The 16,187-nt window shown below is 45.8% G+C and overlaps 1 protein-coding gene across 1 annotated transcript; it reads right to left on the reverse strand.

Moving 5' to 3' along the window:
* Positions 1 to 5,594: 5,594 nt before the first annotated feature.
* Positions 5,595 to 15,914, reverse strand: LOC113076000 (zinc finger BED domain-containing protein 4-like). Its single transcript, XM_026248649.1, has 6 exons — positions 13,844 to 15,914; positions 13,113 to 13,574; positions 8,903 to 8,906; positions 8,524 to 8,539; positions 8,409 to 8,440; positions 5,595 to 5,984 (listed from the first exon to the last, which is right to left on the reverse strand). The coding sequence occupies exons 1-6, from the start codon at positions 14,182 to 14,184 to the stop codon at positions 5,595 to 5,597; spliced, it is 1,245 nt and encodes a 414-aa protein (XP_026104434.1). The 5' UTR covers positions 14,185 to 15,914.
* Between the last annotated feature and the right edge of the window lie 273 nt (positions 15,915 to 16,187).

Genomic DNA, 16,187 nt, shown 5'->3' on the forward strand with positions numbered 1-16,187 from the left:
TTTGACCTGTTCAGAGGAATCTTTTCCAAGCCATTTTACCATCAAATGCAACTCATCTCTGGCTGTTAGATTCAGTTCTCTAGTTGAATTGACAAATGAGGCTTTCCACGCCCAGTAGTTCTCTGGGCAGTCATCAAATTTGAGAAGACCAGAACTGTCCATTTCACGTCTGATCAGATACTGTATTTGGTTATATCTTATTAAACTTGTGTCTCTGGTACATGATGTGAAGGATTAAATGATGTTCGTTTCACATCATTCAAATTTTTTGCCTCTTTTTTTACAGAACCAATCTTTTGATTTATAAAACACAGATTGTCTACATCAGCATTATGAGGCGCCAGCAGTTTATAGTCAATTTTGGCTGTAGCTGGAGGTAATGGTGGCTTAAATTTGGTTCCTAATGACTCATCAATTGGAAGTTCTGTGAAGGATTCTTGTTGCTGTTGTACATACTGTGACGAGCACTCCCAGAGGAATCAGCGTCGCCCTGGAAACCAAACCAAAACACCTGCACGTCCTCGTCACCGGCTGATCGGTCACAGCTGCTCCCCATCAGCCAGCACATTTAAAAGCAGCACATGTTGCACTGAGAAGAGGTTCTCAACCAGAACGCAAAGCTGGACTAACCCCTCTCTCCTATCCCCACAGAAAGCAGCGAGTGACCGACAGCCCACACCCTTTGGAGCACGTCTGGACACCCACTTTCCCCTTGATTGGCACAGAGGAGCACGGAGAGCACACGGGGAGCACCAACCAGCGGAAAGCAGATCAGGACACTTCACCAGGCACCCTTCACTTTTCAATAAACCCACCCTCCGGGGCTTTTGATTTCACGTACCTCTTGTCGAGTGGTTCTTCACCCCGTGACAGTGGTGGAGAATGCGGGCAGAACAGTGAGGAATCACCGACAAGGTCACCGCCCCAACTCCTAATTTTTTTTTGCTTTCTGTCAGCAGCACCACGGAAGGCGGCACGCGCGGCCCCGCGATGGAGGACGTCCTACAACGCCTCGCTGAGGTTAGCATCCGCCAGCAGCAAATAGCGGAACACCTCGCCACTCGCCTGGGCAGGACGGAGGATGAACTCGCCGCCGTCCGGGCGGCCGCGGCCCAGCGCGTTCCGCTACCTGAGCCTCGGGCACAAGCCACCCGTCTGTTGCCCAAGATGACGGCCGATGACGATGTGGAAGCCTTCCTTCAGGTCTTCGAAAACACTGCTCACCGAGAGGGATGGCCAGAGGACGAGTGGGCACGTGCGCTGGCACCCCTACTCACCGGTGAAGCACAGAGGGCTTACTTCTCGCTCCCCCTGACGAGTGCCGACAGTTATGTCGAAGTGAAGCGAGAGATCCTGGCGAGGCTGGGCCTCTCCCCTGTAAGTGCCGCCCAGCAGTTCCACGAGTGGGAATACAAGCCCCGGGTGCCAGCCCGTGCCCAGGCAGCCGAACTCAGCCGCCTCGCCCAGCACTGGCTGTTGGCAGGAAACCCCACACCAACACAGGTAGCGGAACGAGTGGTGGTCGATCGCCTCCTGCGCGCACTACCTCGCGCCCACCGACAGGCCGTCGGCATGAGGGACCAACGTGACGTCCGGGAACTAGTGGAGGCGATCGAGCTGGCGGATGCCGTTCATCCCAGCGGGGCAGGGGACCGGCTGCCGCCATTCCCCCGGAGGGTGGTCCAGGAGCGACGCCCGCTCGAAGGCACCGCGCGACCCGTCAGCAGGCCGACGGTTCCCCCACCGCAAGATGAGCCCATGCCAAGTGCCGAACCACCGTCGCCTCCGCGAGCCTGGCTGGCAGGCTGCATCCTTCACCAACGGGTGCCGGCGGGAGCCCCCGAAGCAGATGTGAAGGTGGATGGAAGACGGTTCCGGGCCCTGTTGGACTCAGGCAGTGCGGTCACCCTCATCCAGGCGCGGCTGTGCGCCCCGCGAAGCGGCCGGAAAAACTTCCTACCGATTACCTGTGTGCACGGAGACACTCGTCAAGTACCGGCCCGTGAAATGGTCATTTCGTCCCCCCAAGGCACCTGGCCAGTGGAGGTAGGCCTGGTGAAGGACCTGCCGGTGGCCGTACTGCTTGGAAGGGATTGGCCCGGCTTCGAGAAGCTGCTGTCCGCCGCTACCCAGCCTGCCAGCCCCAAGGGGAACCGTCAAAGACCGAGGCGGCCGCCTGGACCCCGCCGCCGACCGGCCCTGCTCGTCTCCGACAGTGGGAGAGAAGGTGAGGCCCCCTCCCAATCTACTAATCTATTTTATGATGTCTACCAACAGGCCGCTGGAGGGGGCTCTTTCGCCAAGGAACAGCGGGAGGACGACCGACTCAAGCACTGTTGGAGCCAGGTGCGAGTCGTGGATGGAGAGGACGTCCTCCCCCGGCCCCACCCTCTCCCACATTTTGTCGTAGAGAATGGCCTGCTGTATTGTGTCGCCCAGCGTAGGGGGGAGGAGAAAAAGTTACTAGTTGTGCCTCGTGCCAAGACCGAGACCATTCTGGAGCTGGCCCATTCCCACCCCATGGCAGGACACCTCGCGGCAGCCAATACTGCCCAACGCATCCGCGACCGTTTCCATTGGCCGGGCCTGGACGCCGAGGTAAAGCGGTTCTGCCAGGCCTGCCCGACCTGTCAGGCCACGTCGCCCCGGACTCCTCCCCCCAGCCCGCTCATCCCGCTGCCTATCATCGAGGTGCCCTTCGAGCGGATTGGAATGGACATAGTGGGGCCGTTGCCGAAGTCTGCCCGAGGGCATGAGCACATCCTGGTCATCGTCGACTATGCCACCCGGTACCCAGAAGCAGTCCCCCTGCGGAAGGCCACCGCAAAGTCCATCGCCCAGGAGCTGTTTCTGCTGGCCAGCCGAGTCGGCCTCCCTTCAGAGATCCTGACTGACCAGGGAACCCCCTTTATGTCCCGGCTAATGGCTGACCTCTGCCGGCTGCTGCGGGTGAAGCAGTTGAGGACCACTGTTTATCACCCCCAGACTGATGGCCTCGTAGAGAGATTTAACCAGACCCTCAAGCAAATGCTCAGACGTGTGGCGGCGGAGGACAAGCGGGATTGGGACCTCATGATCCCCTACGTGCTCTTCGGGATCCGCGAAGTTCCCCAGGCCTCAACTGGCTTCACCCCCTTCGAGCTCCTGTTTGGCCGTCAACCCCGGGGCCTCTTGGACGTGGCCCGGGAAGCGTGGGAGCAGCAGCCGGCCCCGCATCGTACCGTCATCGAACATGTCCGGCAAATGAGGGAACGGATCGACTGAGTGATGCCGTTAGTCCGGGAACACCTCACCAGGGCCCAACAAGCGCAGCAACGTCATTATGACCGGACAGCCCAGCCACGGGAGTTCCAACCGGGAGACCGCGTCATGGTCCTGGTCCCCAGCTCCGCCTGCAAATTTCTGGCCTCCTGGAAGGGGCCCTACTCGGTCGTCGAGAGGGTTGGACCGGTCACTTACCGCCTGAGACAGCCGGGACGACGGCAGGCGGAGCAACTCTACCACGTCAACCTCCTAAAGAAATGGGTGGGGACCCGGGACCAAGTAGCTGCCCTAAGCCTCACCGAGCCCGTGGTTGTGGATATCAACCCCCACCTTTCGGCTGCCCAGAAGACGGAGCTGCAGCACCTGGTCAGTCAGTTCCAGGATGTGTTCTCCTCTCAGCCCGGGCAGACCAACGTGCTTCAACACCATATCCGGACGCCCCCAGGAGTCGTCGTTAGGCAACGGCCCTACCGAGTCCCGGAGGCTCGTCGGCAGGCTATTGAGGAAGAGGTCCAACAGATGCTAAAGTTGGGGGTAATAGAACCATCCCGGAGTCCGTGGTCCAGCCCCATTGTGATGGTCCCAAAGCCGGATGGCACCCTCCGCTTTTGTAACGACTTCCGCCGCCTGAACGAAGTCTCCGAATTCGACGGGTACCCCATGCCTCGGGTGGACGAACTGCTGGACCGGCTAGGAAGGGCCCGGTATATCAGCACCCTAGACCTAACCAAGGGCTATTGGCAGGTACCGCTCTCCGAGGCCGCCAAGCCGAAAACCGCCTTCTCCACCCCCAGTGGCCACTGGCAGTACCGGACCCTTCCCTTCGGCCTACATGGGGCCCCCGCGACGTTCCAGCGGATGATGGACATCCTCCTGCGGCCTCACCAAGCTTACGCGGCCGCCTACCTGGATGACGTCGTGGTCCACTCCGAGGCGTGGGACGAACATCTGGATCGTCTGCGGAGGGTGCTCTCGGAGCTCCGGCGGGCTGGACTTACCGCCAACCCCCGAAAATGCCACCTAGCCCTCTCTGAGGCCAAGTACCTGGGCTATCAAGTCGGCCGAGGACTCATCCGGCCGCAAGACAAGAAAGTTGAGGCCATCCACGCCGCACCAAGACCGGAGACAAAGACCCAGGTACGAGCCTTCTTGGGGTTGGCGGGTTATTATCGTTGTTTTATCCCCAACTTCTCCTCTTTAGCCGCCCCCCTGACAGACCTGACCAGGAAGGGGCAGCCGGAGAAAGTATGCTGGACCCCGTCGGCGGAAGAAGCCTTCTCCCAGGTGAAAGCAGCACTCACGTCCTCGCCGGTACTCCGCGCCCCGGACTTTAGCTGCCCCTTCCTGCTGCAGACGGATGCTTCCGACACAGGACTAGGAGCGGTCCTCTCCCAAATTCAGGAAGGTGAGGAGCATCCGATCATCTACATCAGCAGGAAGCTGTCCCCCGCCGAGAGGAAATACGCCGCTGTGGAGAAGGAAGCCCTGGCCATCAGGTGGGCAGTCCTGGAGCTCCGGTACTACCTCCTGGGCCGCAAGTTCACCCTGGTAACCGACCACGCGCCCCTACAGTGGATGGCCCGCGCCAAGGACACCAACGCCAGGGTGACTCGCTGGTTCCTAGCGCTCCAGGACTTCCACTTCGAAGTCCGCCATCGAGCTGGGGCCGCCAACGCGAACGCCGATGGCCTCTCCCGAATCTGGACAGCTTATGCAGGTCTGTCAGGGGTCATTCCCCACCCTCCCCTAATCTCACCCCTACTTTCTACATGTCTTCGCAGGACCAGAACGACGCTTAGGGGGGGGGATGTGACGAGCACTCCCAGAGGAATCAGCGTCGCCCTGGAAACCAAACCAAAACACCTGCACGTCCTCGTCACCGGCTGATCGGTCACAGCTGCTCCCCATCAGCCAGCACATTTAAAAGCAGCACATGTTGCACTGAGAAGAGGTTCTCAACCAGAACGCAAAGCTGGACTAACCCCTCTCTCCTATCCCCACAGAAAGCAGCGAGTGACCGACAGCCCACACCCTTTGGAGCACGTCTGGACACCCACTTTCCCCTTGATTGGCACAGAGGAGCACGGAGAGCACACGGGGAGCACCAACCAGCGGAAAGCAGATCAGGACACTTCACCAGGCACCCTTCACTTTTCAATAAACCCACCCTCCGGGGCTTTTGATTTCACGTACCTCTTGTCGAGTGGTTCTTCACCCCGTGACAATACGTGCACTTCGTACGCTGGGTACTCACAGGTACGCTGAGCAACATTGACTGGCTGCAGGTCAGGAACTGATTTTACATTGAATTTGCCACTTTCACATTCTTCTCACTCATATGCTGCTGCTTCAGATGAAGTGACTGCAGCTGCTCGTTCAACCTGAAGGATGTGTAGACTCGCATCCAAATCTGCTTTTTGCTTCATCAAACTTGCCTCAAGTTCTGCTTTTTGTTTCATCATAAATGCCTCCTTTTCTGCATATGCAATTTGAGCTTGGGCTGCAACCGCTTTTGCTTTGGCTCTCATTGCTGCTGAACTTGTGCTGGACCTTTTTGATAATGATGACCTGGATGATCTTGATCGTGTTTCCATCTGCTGAAGAGGCTCAGTGTATTTCCTTGTGTGCTCCTCTTCCTCAGTTGGTTGGTTGCTTGCTCCTTGTTGTTGATCCATTTTGAGTTGCACCTTATCTTCAAGATGAGGAAGTCTCTTGGAAGACTGCAGTATCATGAGCTGTTCATGCAACTTTGTTAAGCTTAGCCCGCTGTGAGATTTGACTTTTTACTATTCTGCCCTCATTGAACGTCACTGTGCTCCATTAGACAGATAGTGAACATTTTGGAATAAAGTGCCAAGGCGTAACTTTTCTTGGTTATTCTTTACTGTAAAACTGAAATACAAAAAAATAATGTAAATATATATTACAGGAAAACAAATACAATAATACTGTTAGATAACAGTCAACTGTTTGCTCTCATTTCAAATATTCTCTACAAAGTTCGTTTCAATATGGTCCTAGTTCAATCACTTATCACAATCAACAATCATAACTTAACTAGAGCAGAATAAACTTGTTAATCACTTACAGTCAAATGTTTTCCAAGGCTTAACTGTTTGAAGATCGCATTCGTAAGCTAAGCTGCGATGTTTTGCTTTCACTGTTGCACTCTTAACATAGCTGTGTCCCAAAGTTGAGTGTACGAACTTCGAAGGCCACGGACTTCGAAGACCGGTCTCCAAAGTGCACGAAGGGCTCCCCGAAGTGCGTGGATGCTCCGCCTTCGCAGGATTTTTCTGATTAGCGCTCTGTCGCATAGCAACAGTGCGAGCGCAGCACTGACGAGAGGACAATCCTGCCAGGAGAGGTGGAGCCAGAGCGGTTTTTGTTTTTATGTTTTATGACAAAGTGGAGAAGCCTCCGGCATAACCAAGACCGAGGCCAAGTTACACTGGTTTCCTGCGTCCTTTGTCGGATTTCAACTTTAAATGCAGGTACTGGTTTGGAGCTTACTTGGATAATGTAACGTTAATGATACATATAAAAAACTACAAAATACACGAACACACAGTTAAAATGCTTACTGATATCTTACAAAGGTGCGATTTTATTTAATTTATTGTCTTGACCATGGTGATCATATGTAGATATGTTTGCAACCCGTATTAAGAGGTTAAGCATGAAAATAAAACTGAAAAAACTGCATAGTATGAACAGTGCTCTGTTTGATTTTAATATTCGGATAATAAATGTTGTTACTTTAATCAGAGGTGGACTGTAAGGAAGTACATTAGTTAAGTTTACTCAAATATACAAATATAAAGTAATTTTTTTTTCTTTCTCACAGACAGCAGCACTACAAAAAATATGGTATTTTACAACATGATGCATTGTTGTAGATTAAACTACCCAACAGTGTATTAGTAACTTTAAATTGACTTTAAATTAAATAACTTTAAATTGAATAACATTGAACATATTTAGAAATTAAACTAATTATTTTTTCAGAACAATACTGTACATACCTTTACTTTTACTCTCAATACCTTAAGTATATTAGATTATGCAAGATAATACTTCTACTTAAAGGATAGTTCAGTGAAAAATGACAATTCTGTGATCCTTTGCTCACCCAGTTGTTCCAGATTTGTCATTTTCCTTTTTGGGTTAACTATCCCTTCAGCTAAGGTTTTAAACATGACTAGTAGATTTTAGCCAATATGGAATTGGTAGTTATTAAAAGTAGTTTACTTAAGTATCTCAATATTTCTTCTATACTAATTACATTGTCATGGAGCTAAACAATTTCTCTTTTCCTTCTTTCCCTAAATCAGATTAGACCCCTGTGCAGGATAGAGCTAAATGTGGCAGTGCTGGACAGGTGTTTAATGGTTTTGGCCCTGACAGTGCTGCTGGATCTTCTGAGAAGTGTGAACGCCAACAGTGATGGGTTCCACAATCCAGACCCTGGTGTTTCTCTTCTGTCCGAGAGTGGGTACATCATAAAGAAGGTCTCCAGAGTGTTTGACATGTGCCTCATTCCACTGTCACTGCATTGTCCTCCAAGTCTCCAAGAGATTGACCTCCTGAAGATCTCAGAACAGATGGAAGCAGCGCTGGGCTCAAACCTATGTTGTTTTCCTGATTTTAAACCTAAATTATGCTGTAATTGGTTGTAAAAAGTACTTTCAATTATAGTGCAATTTGTTTTAATGTGTAAAAAATATTTACAGAATGAAAAAATAAAAGAATGTTTTGAGAAAAAAATGTATAAGCTGCATTAAACAAATTAACAACGTATAAGTACTTTTTTTTATTTACACGTGAATATGCAAAAAAAAATAATACTATACAAAATGTACTTATTTACAAACAAATTACACAAAAAAATGAATAATGTAAACAACTTGCATCACAAAAATAAACTACAGAAATTAGGTTGTTTCATTGACAATATGATATTTAAAAAAGATACTGAAAAACTGTAATGTACCCATTTTTTCCCCACTGTTTTCTCTTGACTAATGAAGAATATATTTGTTAAGCATTCTCTCAAGAAGAGAAAGCTTGTGATCCTCCCTCTATCTCTCTCTCTCTCTATCGAGTTTGATGTCCTCCCTGAGCAGCTCCACTCGCTCCCTCACCTGTCCCAGGACACTTAGCAAACTAGCCATGCCTGTAAACAACAACAGCACAATGAATTTCAGCAAAAAAATTGTCTATTAACTTTTTTATTAAGTCTTTCCCCAGCAGGCTCACTTTCCCCAGAATAGAACTAAAATGAGAAAATGGAAACACTTGTAAAAAAAACAAAACTAAAAAACAAACAAACAAAGAGATCGTAACATTAGAAAATATGACACAGCAGGACATGCATACAAAATACTGAAGTGCTAAAGTTTGGTTAAAACATTTGTAGACATCTCTTGCATGACAGCACTTCAAAAACACAAGAAAGGTAAAGATAATTGCCTTATACTATATATAATCTTGACTTGACTATCTTATTGTTTGTGAGCTTTATGTAAAAAATAAATAAATAAAATAAAAACACAGGCTTTTAACACTTTGGTTAGATATTTGGGTAAATGAACAGAATACTTACATTTCAATGTGAAGTCCCAAACAGAACTCTTACCTGCCTTGTTATTTGAATATAAACACTGTCATTGTAAGGATTTTTTTTAAACGAATAGGCCTAGCCGAACGCAAAAAATCAAAATTCCCATCTTCAGTTCTCTCTTTACAGCAGTTCAGTCAGTGTACTGTTTGAGTAAATGAATTACTCCGGGATATTGGTTTATTTTGACTCAGAGGGAGTGATCACCATGTTAAAAAAGTTAACAGCTTAAGTCATTTGTGGGATTAATGCTTATTGGTGACGCGAACCGTTCAAACAATTCAGTTCTATTTGGTGAACTGGTTCAAGAAGAACCGGTTAAATCGAATGATTAGTTCGTGAACCATATATCACTAAACTGCAGTGCTGTGAACGTGTTCACAACAAAACCGGAAGAGAAGACAATGCTGAATAGGTCGTTGTTTTTTGACCAAAATATATTTTCGATGCTTTAACAAATTCTAACTGACCCACTGATGTCACATGGACTACTTTGATTATGTTTTTATTATGACATGGACAGTATACCATACATACATGTTCAATGGATAAACAGAAAGCTCTTGGACTAAATCTAAAATATCTTAAACTGTTTTCCAAAGATGAACGGAGGTCTTACGGGTTTGGAACAACATGAGGGTGAGTCATTAATGAAATAATTTTCATTTTTGGGTGAACTAACCCTTTAAAGGTGCCATCTGTAATGTTTGGCAAAAAAAATCAAGTCATACTCCACATTCCATACCAGATGGGGGCAGTATGCCTCAATAAAGTGAATTGGTCTACTCTAGAGTAACAAACGAGAAACGGCATAGTCTCTATGCTCCGCCCCTACTTTCACAACAACACTACAGCCATAGCCGAAGCCTAACTGTGCGTTCACACTGCCGGCATCTAGAGAGTCAAAAATCGCTCTTGCCGCTCTGCTCACGACGCTGCAGAAAGATTTGTGAGCGCTCAGACGCTCTAACGTAGATCGAATGCTTATTTTGTATTTAAAGCGTCCGCAAAGCAAACAAGCTTGTTGATCTCGTGCAGACTAACCACAAGGAGTTATAACCTCATTAAATATTGTTGTGGATGAAATATTAGGATCCTTTACTTAAAATGAACAATCTCAGACACCTTGGTCCACGTATCACTTTTAATTTATTTTTTATGTCCCTGTAGGCAAACAGGGACACATCATAGATAAATACAAACGCTAAACAGCAATAATCAACCTGTCCTTTATTCTGCTTGAGAACTAATGTGCCAACTCTCAAGCATTCACCGTGAGACACACGCAATTGACTCTTTTCACACACTTTCACGCCACACATTAATTTTTTTCACGCACAGAAAAACCACGAAGCAAAGAGGACACGGAGACCAACAGACTAGACAGAGCAGGTTAGTTATGATATATAGGGCTGTGCCAAAAATCAAATGCGATTTTCATGCACCTCTCATCAGTAAAGACGCTCCTGTAATTAGAAGTATATCTCCAGCATGTGCATTCAGATCAGGGTTGCCAGGTTTTCACAACAAATCCTGCCCAGTTGCTTCTTAAAACTAGTCCAAAACTAGCCCAATCGCGTTTCCGGGAGGTTCCCCGATAAAAATTGCTTCCTGGGGTTAAAATATTAATTTTTGGGAAGGGTTTCCCTGGTAAAATTAGCATTTTAGGGGCTAAATATCACTTTATTGGTATTGGGATTGCTTCAAACCGCGGACATGAAAAACAAGCGCAGACTTGGCAACACTGGTTCAGGTGGAGCGGCAGTTACTACACAGAGCCTTAGTCTACCGACAACTAACACAAAATCACTTTCAAAATCAACAAAGAATCGCCTGCGATTTTAACATAGATGTTGTGTAAATTGTCAGTGAATTACGGCTCTGTGTAGTAAATGCCAACCAGTGTTGCCAAGTCTGTGGTGGTTGTTTTTCATGTCCGCTGGTCACAGCGACCCCAATACAAATAACGTGATATTTAGCCCCTAAAATGCGAATTATACCAAGGCAACCCTGCTAAAAAAAACTATATTTTAACCCCGGGAAGCAATGTTTTATCGGGGAACCTTCTGGAAGCGAGATTGGGCTAGTTTTGAGAAGCAACTGGGCAGGATTTGTTGTGAAAACCTGGCAATCCTGATCTGAACACACGTGCTGGAGATATACTCCTAATTACAGGAGCGTCTTTACTGATGAGATGTACATGAGTAAAGACATGCACAGCCCTATATAATAAAATGGGTAACGTTAAGTTATAGCTAGCTAATTATCAAACGCAGCTACGGTTAGCCATCGCTAACATTAGCATGTTTATCGAACAGCCTTCGATACATATCTATGTTATAACTTCCCGAAAACAAATACACAAACATATAAAACAAACTTCTAGCGAAATACTAACAGCATCTAACTTGCAAGTTCGGAGTCGAACCTCATTTCTTTCAGGTCCATCAGTTGTCTCCAGCGATTAAAAGCAGTGCCGATGTTTACTCTGGTATTTTTATCGGATTTGATTTGTGATTCCGAGCGCGGTTGTTTCCCTGTAGCGGGTGTTGGTCTCTTGCCAAGGGCTTCAGCTATCCTTCCGCTCTCTTCTCTGAACTGAAAGTAGTGGGCTGTACTTTCCACACGATTGACATCAGGTCCAGGTACGCCCTGCGAGCTATTCGTGTATTGCAGGTTGGCTGGTGGTTATGTTGCCCGCATACCGCCTCCCACGGCCGAAACTGGTATTACAACACCTGTCGGGCGGGGGCTAGTAATGCTAATGCTAATTAAGGTTGATTTCTCTGCAGCACTATAACTTGACATTTTTTTTATGACATCATCGCCCTTATTTCTTCTCATTCTTTTGATGCGTGTAGGTCATGTTATGAATATTTTTACCTCAATTTCTGCATATGGCACCTTTAATGCATTGTGTTTCCTTCTGGAGCATCAGTGAACCATGTTTTCACCTTTTATAATAGTTGTGTATGAGTCCTTCATTTTTCCTCATAGTGAAAAGATAGATCTCAAAATTATTAGTAATTGTCGCATGGAGCCAAATATTCAGAAGATGTGGGAAAACCGCTCTGGGCGCTCTGTTTTCAGTGGTAGACTATAGGAGCACGGTAGACGGTAATGTTTTAACTTCAATGGTAAACAGGGAGAGTGCAATCAATTGCTTCTGTGTCATTGTCGTCCTGAGCTAATTCTTCACTCGTTTTAAAAAGATTTCGATCCCTGCAACATTTTTAATTGTAGCTAAATGTGTAGCGTCCTTGTCTTTCTTTAACTTTCTTTTTGCAAAACCACTCAATTGACGTCTGTCCATTTTGATTCATTTTCTTTAGCCGTTAAAAAAAAATGACACATTGTGCGTACTTGTTGTTTACCAATTCAAATCAGATTGGGGACTGAAGTGGGGGACTGATAGTGGTCATGTAATCTTTATTTATTTATAATTAATTATTATTATTATTTTTGTTGTTGTTAAACGTGTAGTATGGAATTTTTGGCCACCAGGGGTCACTCAATCAAAATAATAACATAAGACGTACTTTGATGACTTCGGGAAAGAGCGTAAGGCTCATGGGAGTTGTTGTTCATTGGAACACGCGCTCTGTCGCTCCCTGTCATTCCTCACTCACTCTAACTTAGTATTTTGACAATCACGTCTTTTCGAACGGAGAGATATAGACGGTTTCAACGGCAACAACATAAACAAAAGTTACTGCGCATGAGCGCTTTTGTGGACCTAACTTAACTTCCAGTAGACTTCCAAATAGAATCAATAACAACAGCCAAGTCCCTCTAGAGTAGATATATTTTTATAACAAACAAAATGTTTGCTGCATGGATCAGGCGGACTTAATGAAAATGCAAATTCATTAAACATGCAAGTCTTTCTTCAGAAATACAGCGATATAAAAACACCTGTGCCTCGCTTTGATATTTAAACATATAAATGTAAGGAATTATTATTATTTAACGTGCAGTACGTAACGTTACTCAATGAAGCTTTTTTGAAAAAAGATCAGTTTTAAAATTGTGGCGAGTCTCCAAAAATAAATAAATGTATGGGAAACACATCCCACAACATAACCACCTGAGCCCAACTTCAGTCTACTCATCACCTTGCCTTTAACTGTGTTTGTAGAAGGCACTGCAGCCAGACCGATATACACAACACAGACCGGAAGTTAACTTAGGTCCAGGCGCATATATATAACATACATATCGCTCTGACGGCACAGACGTTGACGGGACACACAAATAACGGTGTGCTAAGAGACTAAGTTTTGTGAAGCGCTTCTTGTTTTCGTTCCACCACTGAATGTGATCCTCATCTGGTGGAATACATGGCTCCAGCAAGAACTGTTCCCACTCGTCTCGGCTGGACTGGCTCAGCCTTTTCCGACGGGTGGGCATTCCATCCTCTTCATCGTTGGTGACGGCAGCTGCATCCGTGCCACTCGCATCAAGGATAATACTCTGATAATGTTCTAAGAGTTTTTTTCTTACTTCTTCTCTCATGTTTTCGTCAAGGAACCTGAGATGTTTGTGCCGAGGGTCTAGGGCAGACGTGAGAAGAGGAGTTTTCCCTGCATTCTCCAAGTTAGCGGTGTTTATTCGTTGCTTGAGAGATGCCGCAACAATGCTTTTGAATTCGGTCACTTTCTGTGATTCTCCATGGCATGTTTGAAGATGTCTGTAGACAAAAATTAATTAATTAATAAGAACTGCGGTCTTCTTCAGTATACAATTTATTTTGTAAGTGATCTTTTAAATAAATCATGACTGGAGTCACTTATCAAATTAATGTAGCTGCATTTTATTAGTTTTAATTTATTTGCTTATATTAAAAACAACTAATTTAGAAAAAAAAGAAAATCATTTAGAAATAAAAATCAGTAATCAACAAAGGAATCTGAACAAATTATTAACTTATATTCATTCATTCATTAGAACTAGACGAACCTGCACAGAAGGCTTTGCACAAGTGGATACACCATGGAGACTGACACGTAGTTTTCTCCACCCAGTGCTTCACTTGCCGTTTTTAGAGACTGGAGCACAGGTAACAAATCCTCAATTGTCTGCCAGTGATCATCGATTAGCTCCAGGGTTTTAGCATTCACCAGTTTGGTTACAGTCCTGTCAGAGAGCACGGCGGTGATGGCCCAGCGCTGTTCATGTAAACGCGCGAGCATATCAGCTGCCGAATTCCAGCGTGTTTTGCAGTATTGCACAAGTTTGTGCAAAGGCAGTTCTAACTGTGTTTGTTTTTGCTTGAGTGCTTGAGGCGATCGTGCTGTCATGGAAATGTCCTACAAGTCTACTACATGCACCAATTAGTCTATTCATGCTTGCAGCTTTAAATCCATCATTGATGGCCAATTAAAGTGTGTGCGCGAAACAAGGTACAGATTCCCAGTTCACGTCTCTGTTCACGGCTATCATATTACTTGCGTTATAGCGCACGCAAACGACCACTTTGCCGTCCAAGCCCCATTGCTCTACAGATGTCTTCAAATAATCTGCCAGGTTCGCAGCCGAATGTCGCTCTTCCATTGCTCGGGTTTGCAGGACATAACTGTTCACCTTATGACTATGCTATATATAGCCGGCAGCCATATCACCCTGGAGCCCAAGACCGGTTTCTGGCGCACTATGGCTGCCGTCGCATCATCCAGGTGGATGCTGCACACTGGTGGTGGATGAGGAGATACCCCCTGACTATGTAAGCGCTTTGAGAGTCTAGAAAAGTGCTATATAAATGTAAGTAATTATTATTAATTATTATTATTACCTTAGTGTCAGCAATAAAATGGCATGTTATAGTGACATAGGACTCTGTGGTTAATGTTGTCAAACTGTCAGATGTAATGGCCACGAAGTCTACTGTCGCCAAAGTAGGTTTGAGTTTGGAAACCGAACTCTCATGTTGAAGCTCTATTCTTGCTGTTATGGTTCTCCGTGAAGGAATATCATAATCTGGTTCAAGAAACTGCAAGACTTCCTTAAAACCTTCCCCCCCTCGACAAAACTTAAAGGAAGCATATCTCTTGAGATCATTTTTGCTATGAGTTGAGTGGTCTTCTCGGCTCGCTCGGGGGTACATCTCCGCCTACTTGAAGTCGTGAACATGGTGATGAGCAGCTGTGTGTCTTCATTATTAGGTTCGTCAATTATAATATTTCGGTGTTTGCACTTAAGATGATTCCTCGTAGAAGTGCTGTTGTGGTAACTCAGTTTCGCTTGAAAGATTTTGCACACTACCTGATGATCATTCTGATCAAAGTATTTCCAAACTTCACTACGCTTAGATGCAGAGGACGCCATTTTGTCATCAAACACTATCAACTGGTTTTCACTGCATGCTCCACAGCGCCACCCAATGCATATAGGCTGTTAGTTTTAATTTGCGTGTTCAGGTTTTTTTGTGGATTTTTTTATAGCGAAATTCGAATAGCATTTTTATTTATCGAATAATTACAGCAGACCGAATATTCGAATGTTCGACTATCCGTACATAGCCCTAGTCATAATACCCAAATATAATGTTTTCATATGTACTGAGAAGTCTGGCAAAATCTTACACTTGACAAACACACCAATGTAATCCCAAAGTTTCTGAGTGTAGTGACATGACCAAAATAGTGTACAGTTTCTTCATAACTCGAACAAAAAAAGCGTGTAAGATCAATGTCAGATTTAAATCTTTGTATAAACTTCTTTACAGGGTAGAACCTGTGTATGAGCTTAAAATAAATTTATTTCACTTTGTCTGTAAAAAAATATTTTTGTGGTAGAGACCATATTTAATCACCACGAGAGCTTTCAATATGCGTGGTGCATGCCACTGAGTGACGTCTGTACTTCCCGGTCAGAGATCACCTGTCCATCAAAAGCTCACTATCCAATCAGAGTAGATCACCGTTAACCCCGCCCCTACGATAAGTTTGTGTCAAAACTCCAAACGAAAAACTGCGAAGCAAAAGGGAACTCTGTGGCAATGCATTCAGAATTCTCTATCAGCGAAAACGAATCTTTGAAAAACATTAACAAAAATGAAGCATATTTGGAGAGCCTGTTTCATTTTCATTGTGTTTTTTTTCTTTTGTAATGGCATATGTTCAGAGATGTATAAAGTACTAGAGAACCATACTTGAGTAAAAGTACAAGTGCTCTATCAAAAAAGTGACTTGAGTAGAAGTAGAAGTGCTCTTTAAGCACCACACTTAAGTAGAAGTACTAAAGTATTCAACATTTTTTGTACTTAAGTATTGCAAGTAGTCTATTTTAAAATTTACTACTCAAG

Source organism: Carassius auratus, unplaced genomic scaffold, assembly GCF_003368295.1.
Source record: "Carassius auratus strain Wakin unplaced genomic scaffold, ASM336829v1 scaf_tig00018251, whole genome shotgun sequence".
Classification (NCBI taxonomy): Eukaryota; Metazoa; Chordata; class Actinopteri; order Cypriniformes; family Cyprinidae; genus Carassius; species Carassius auratus.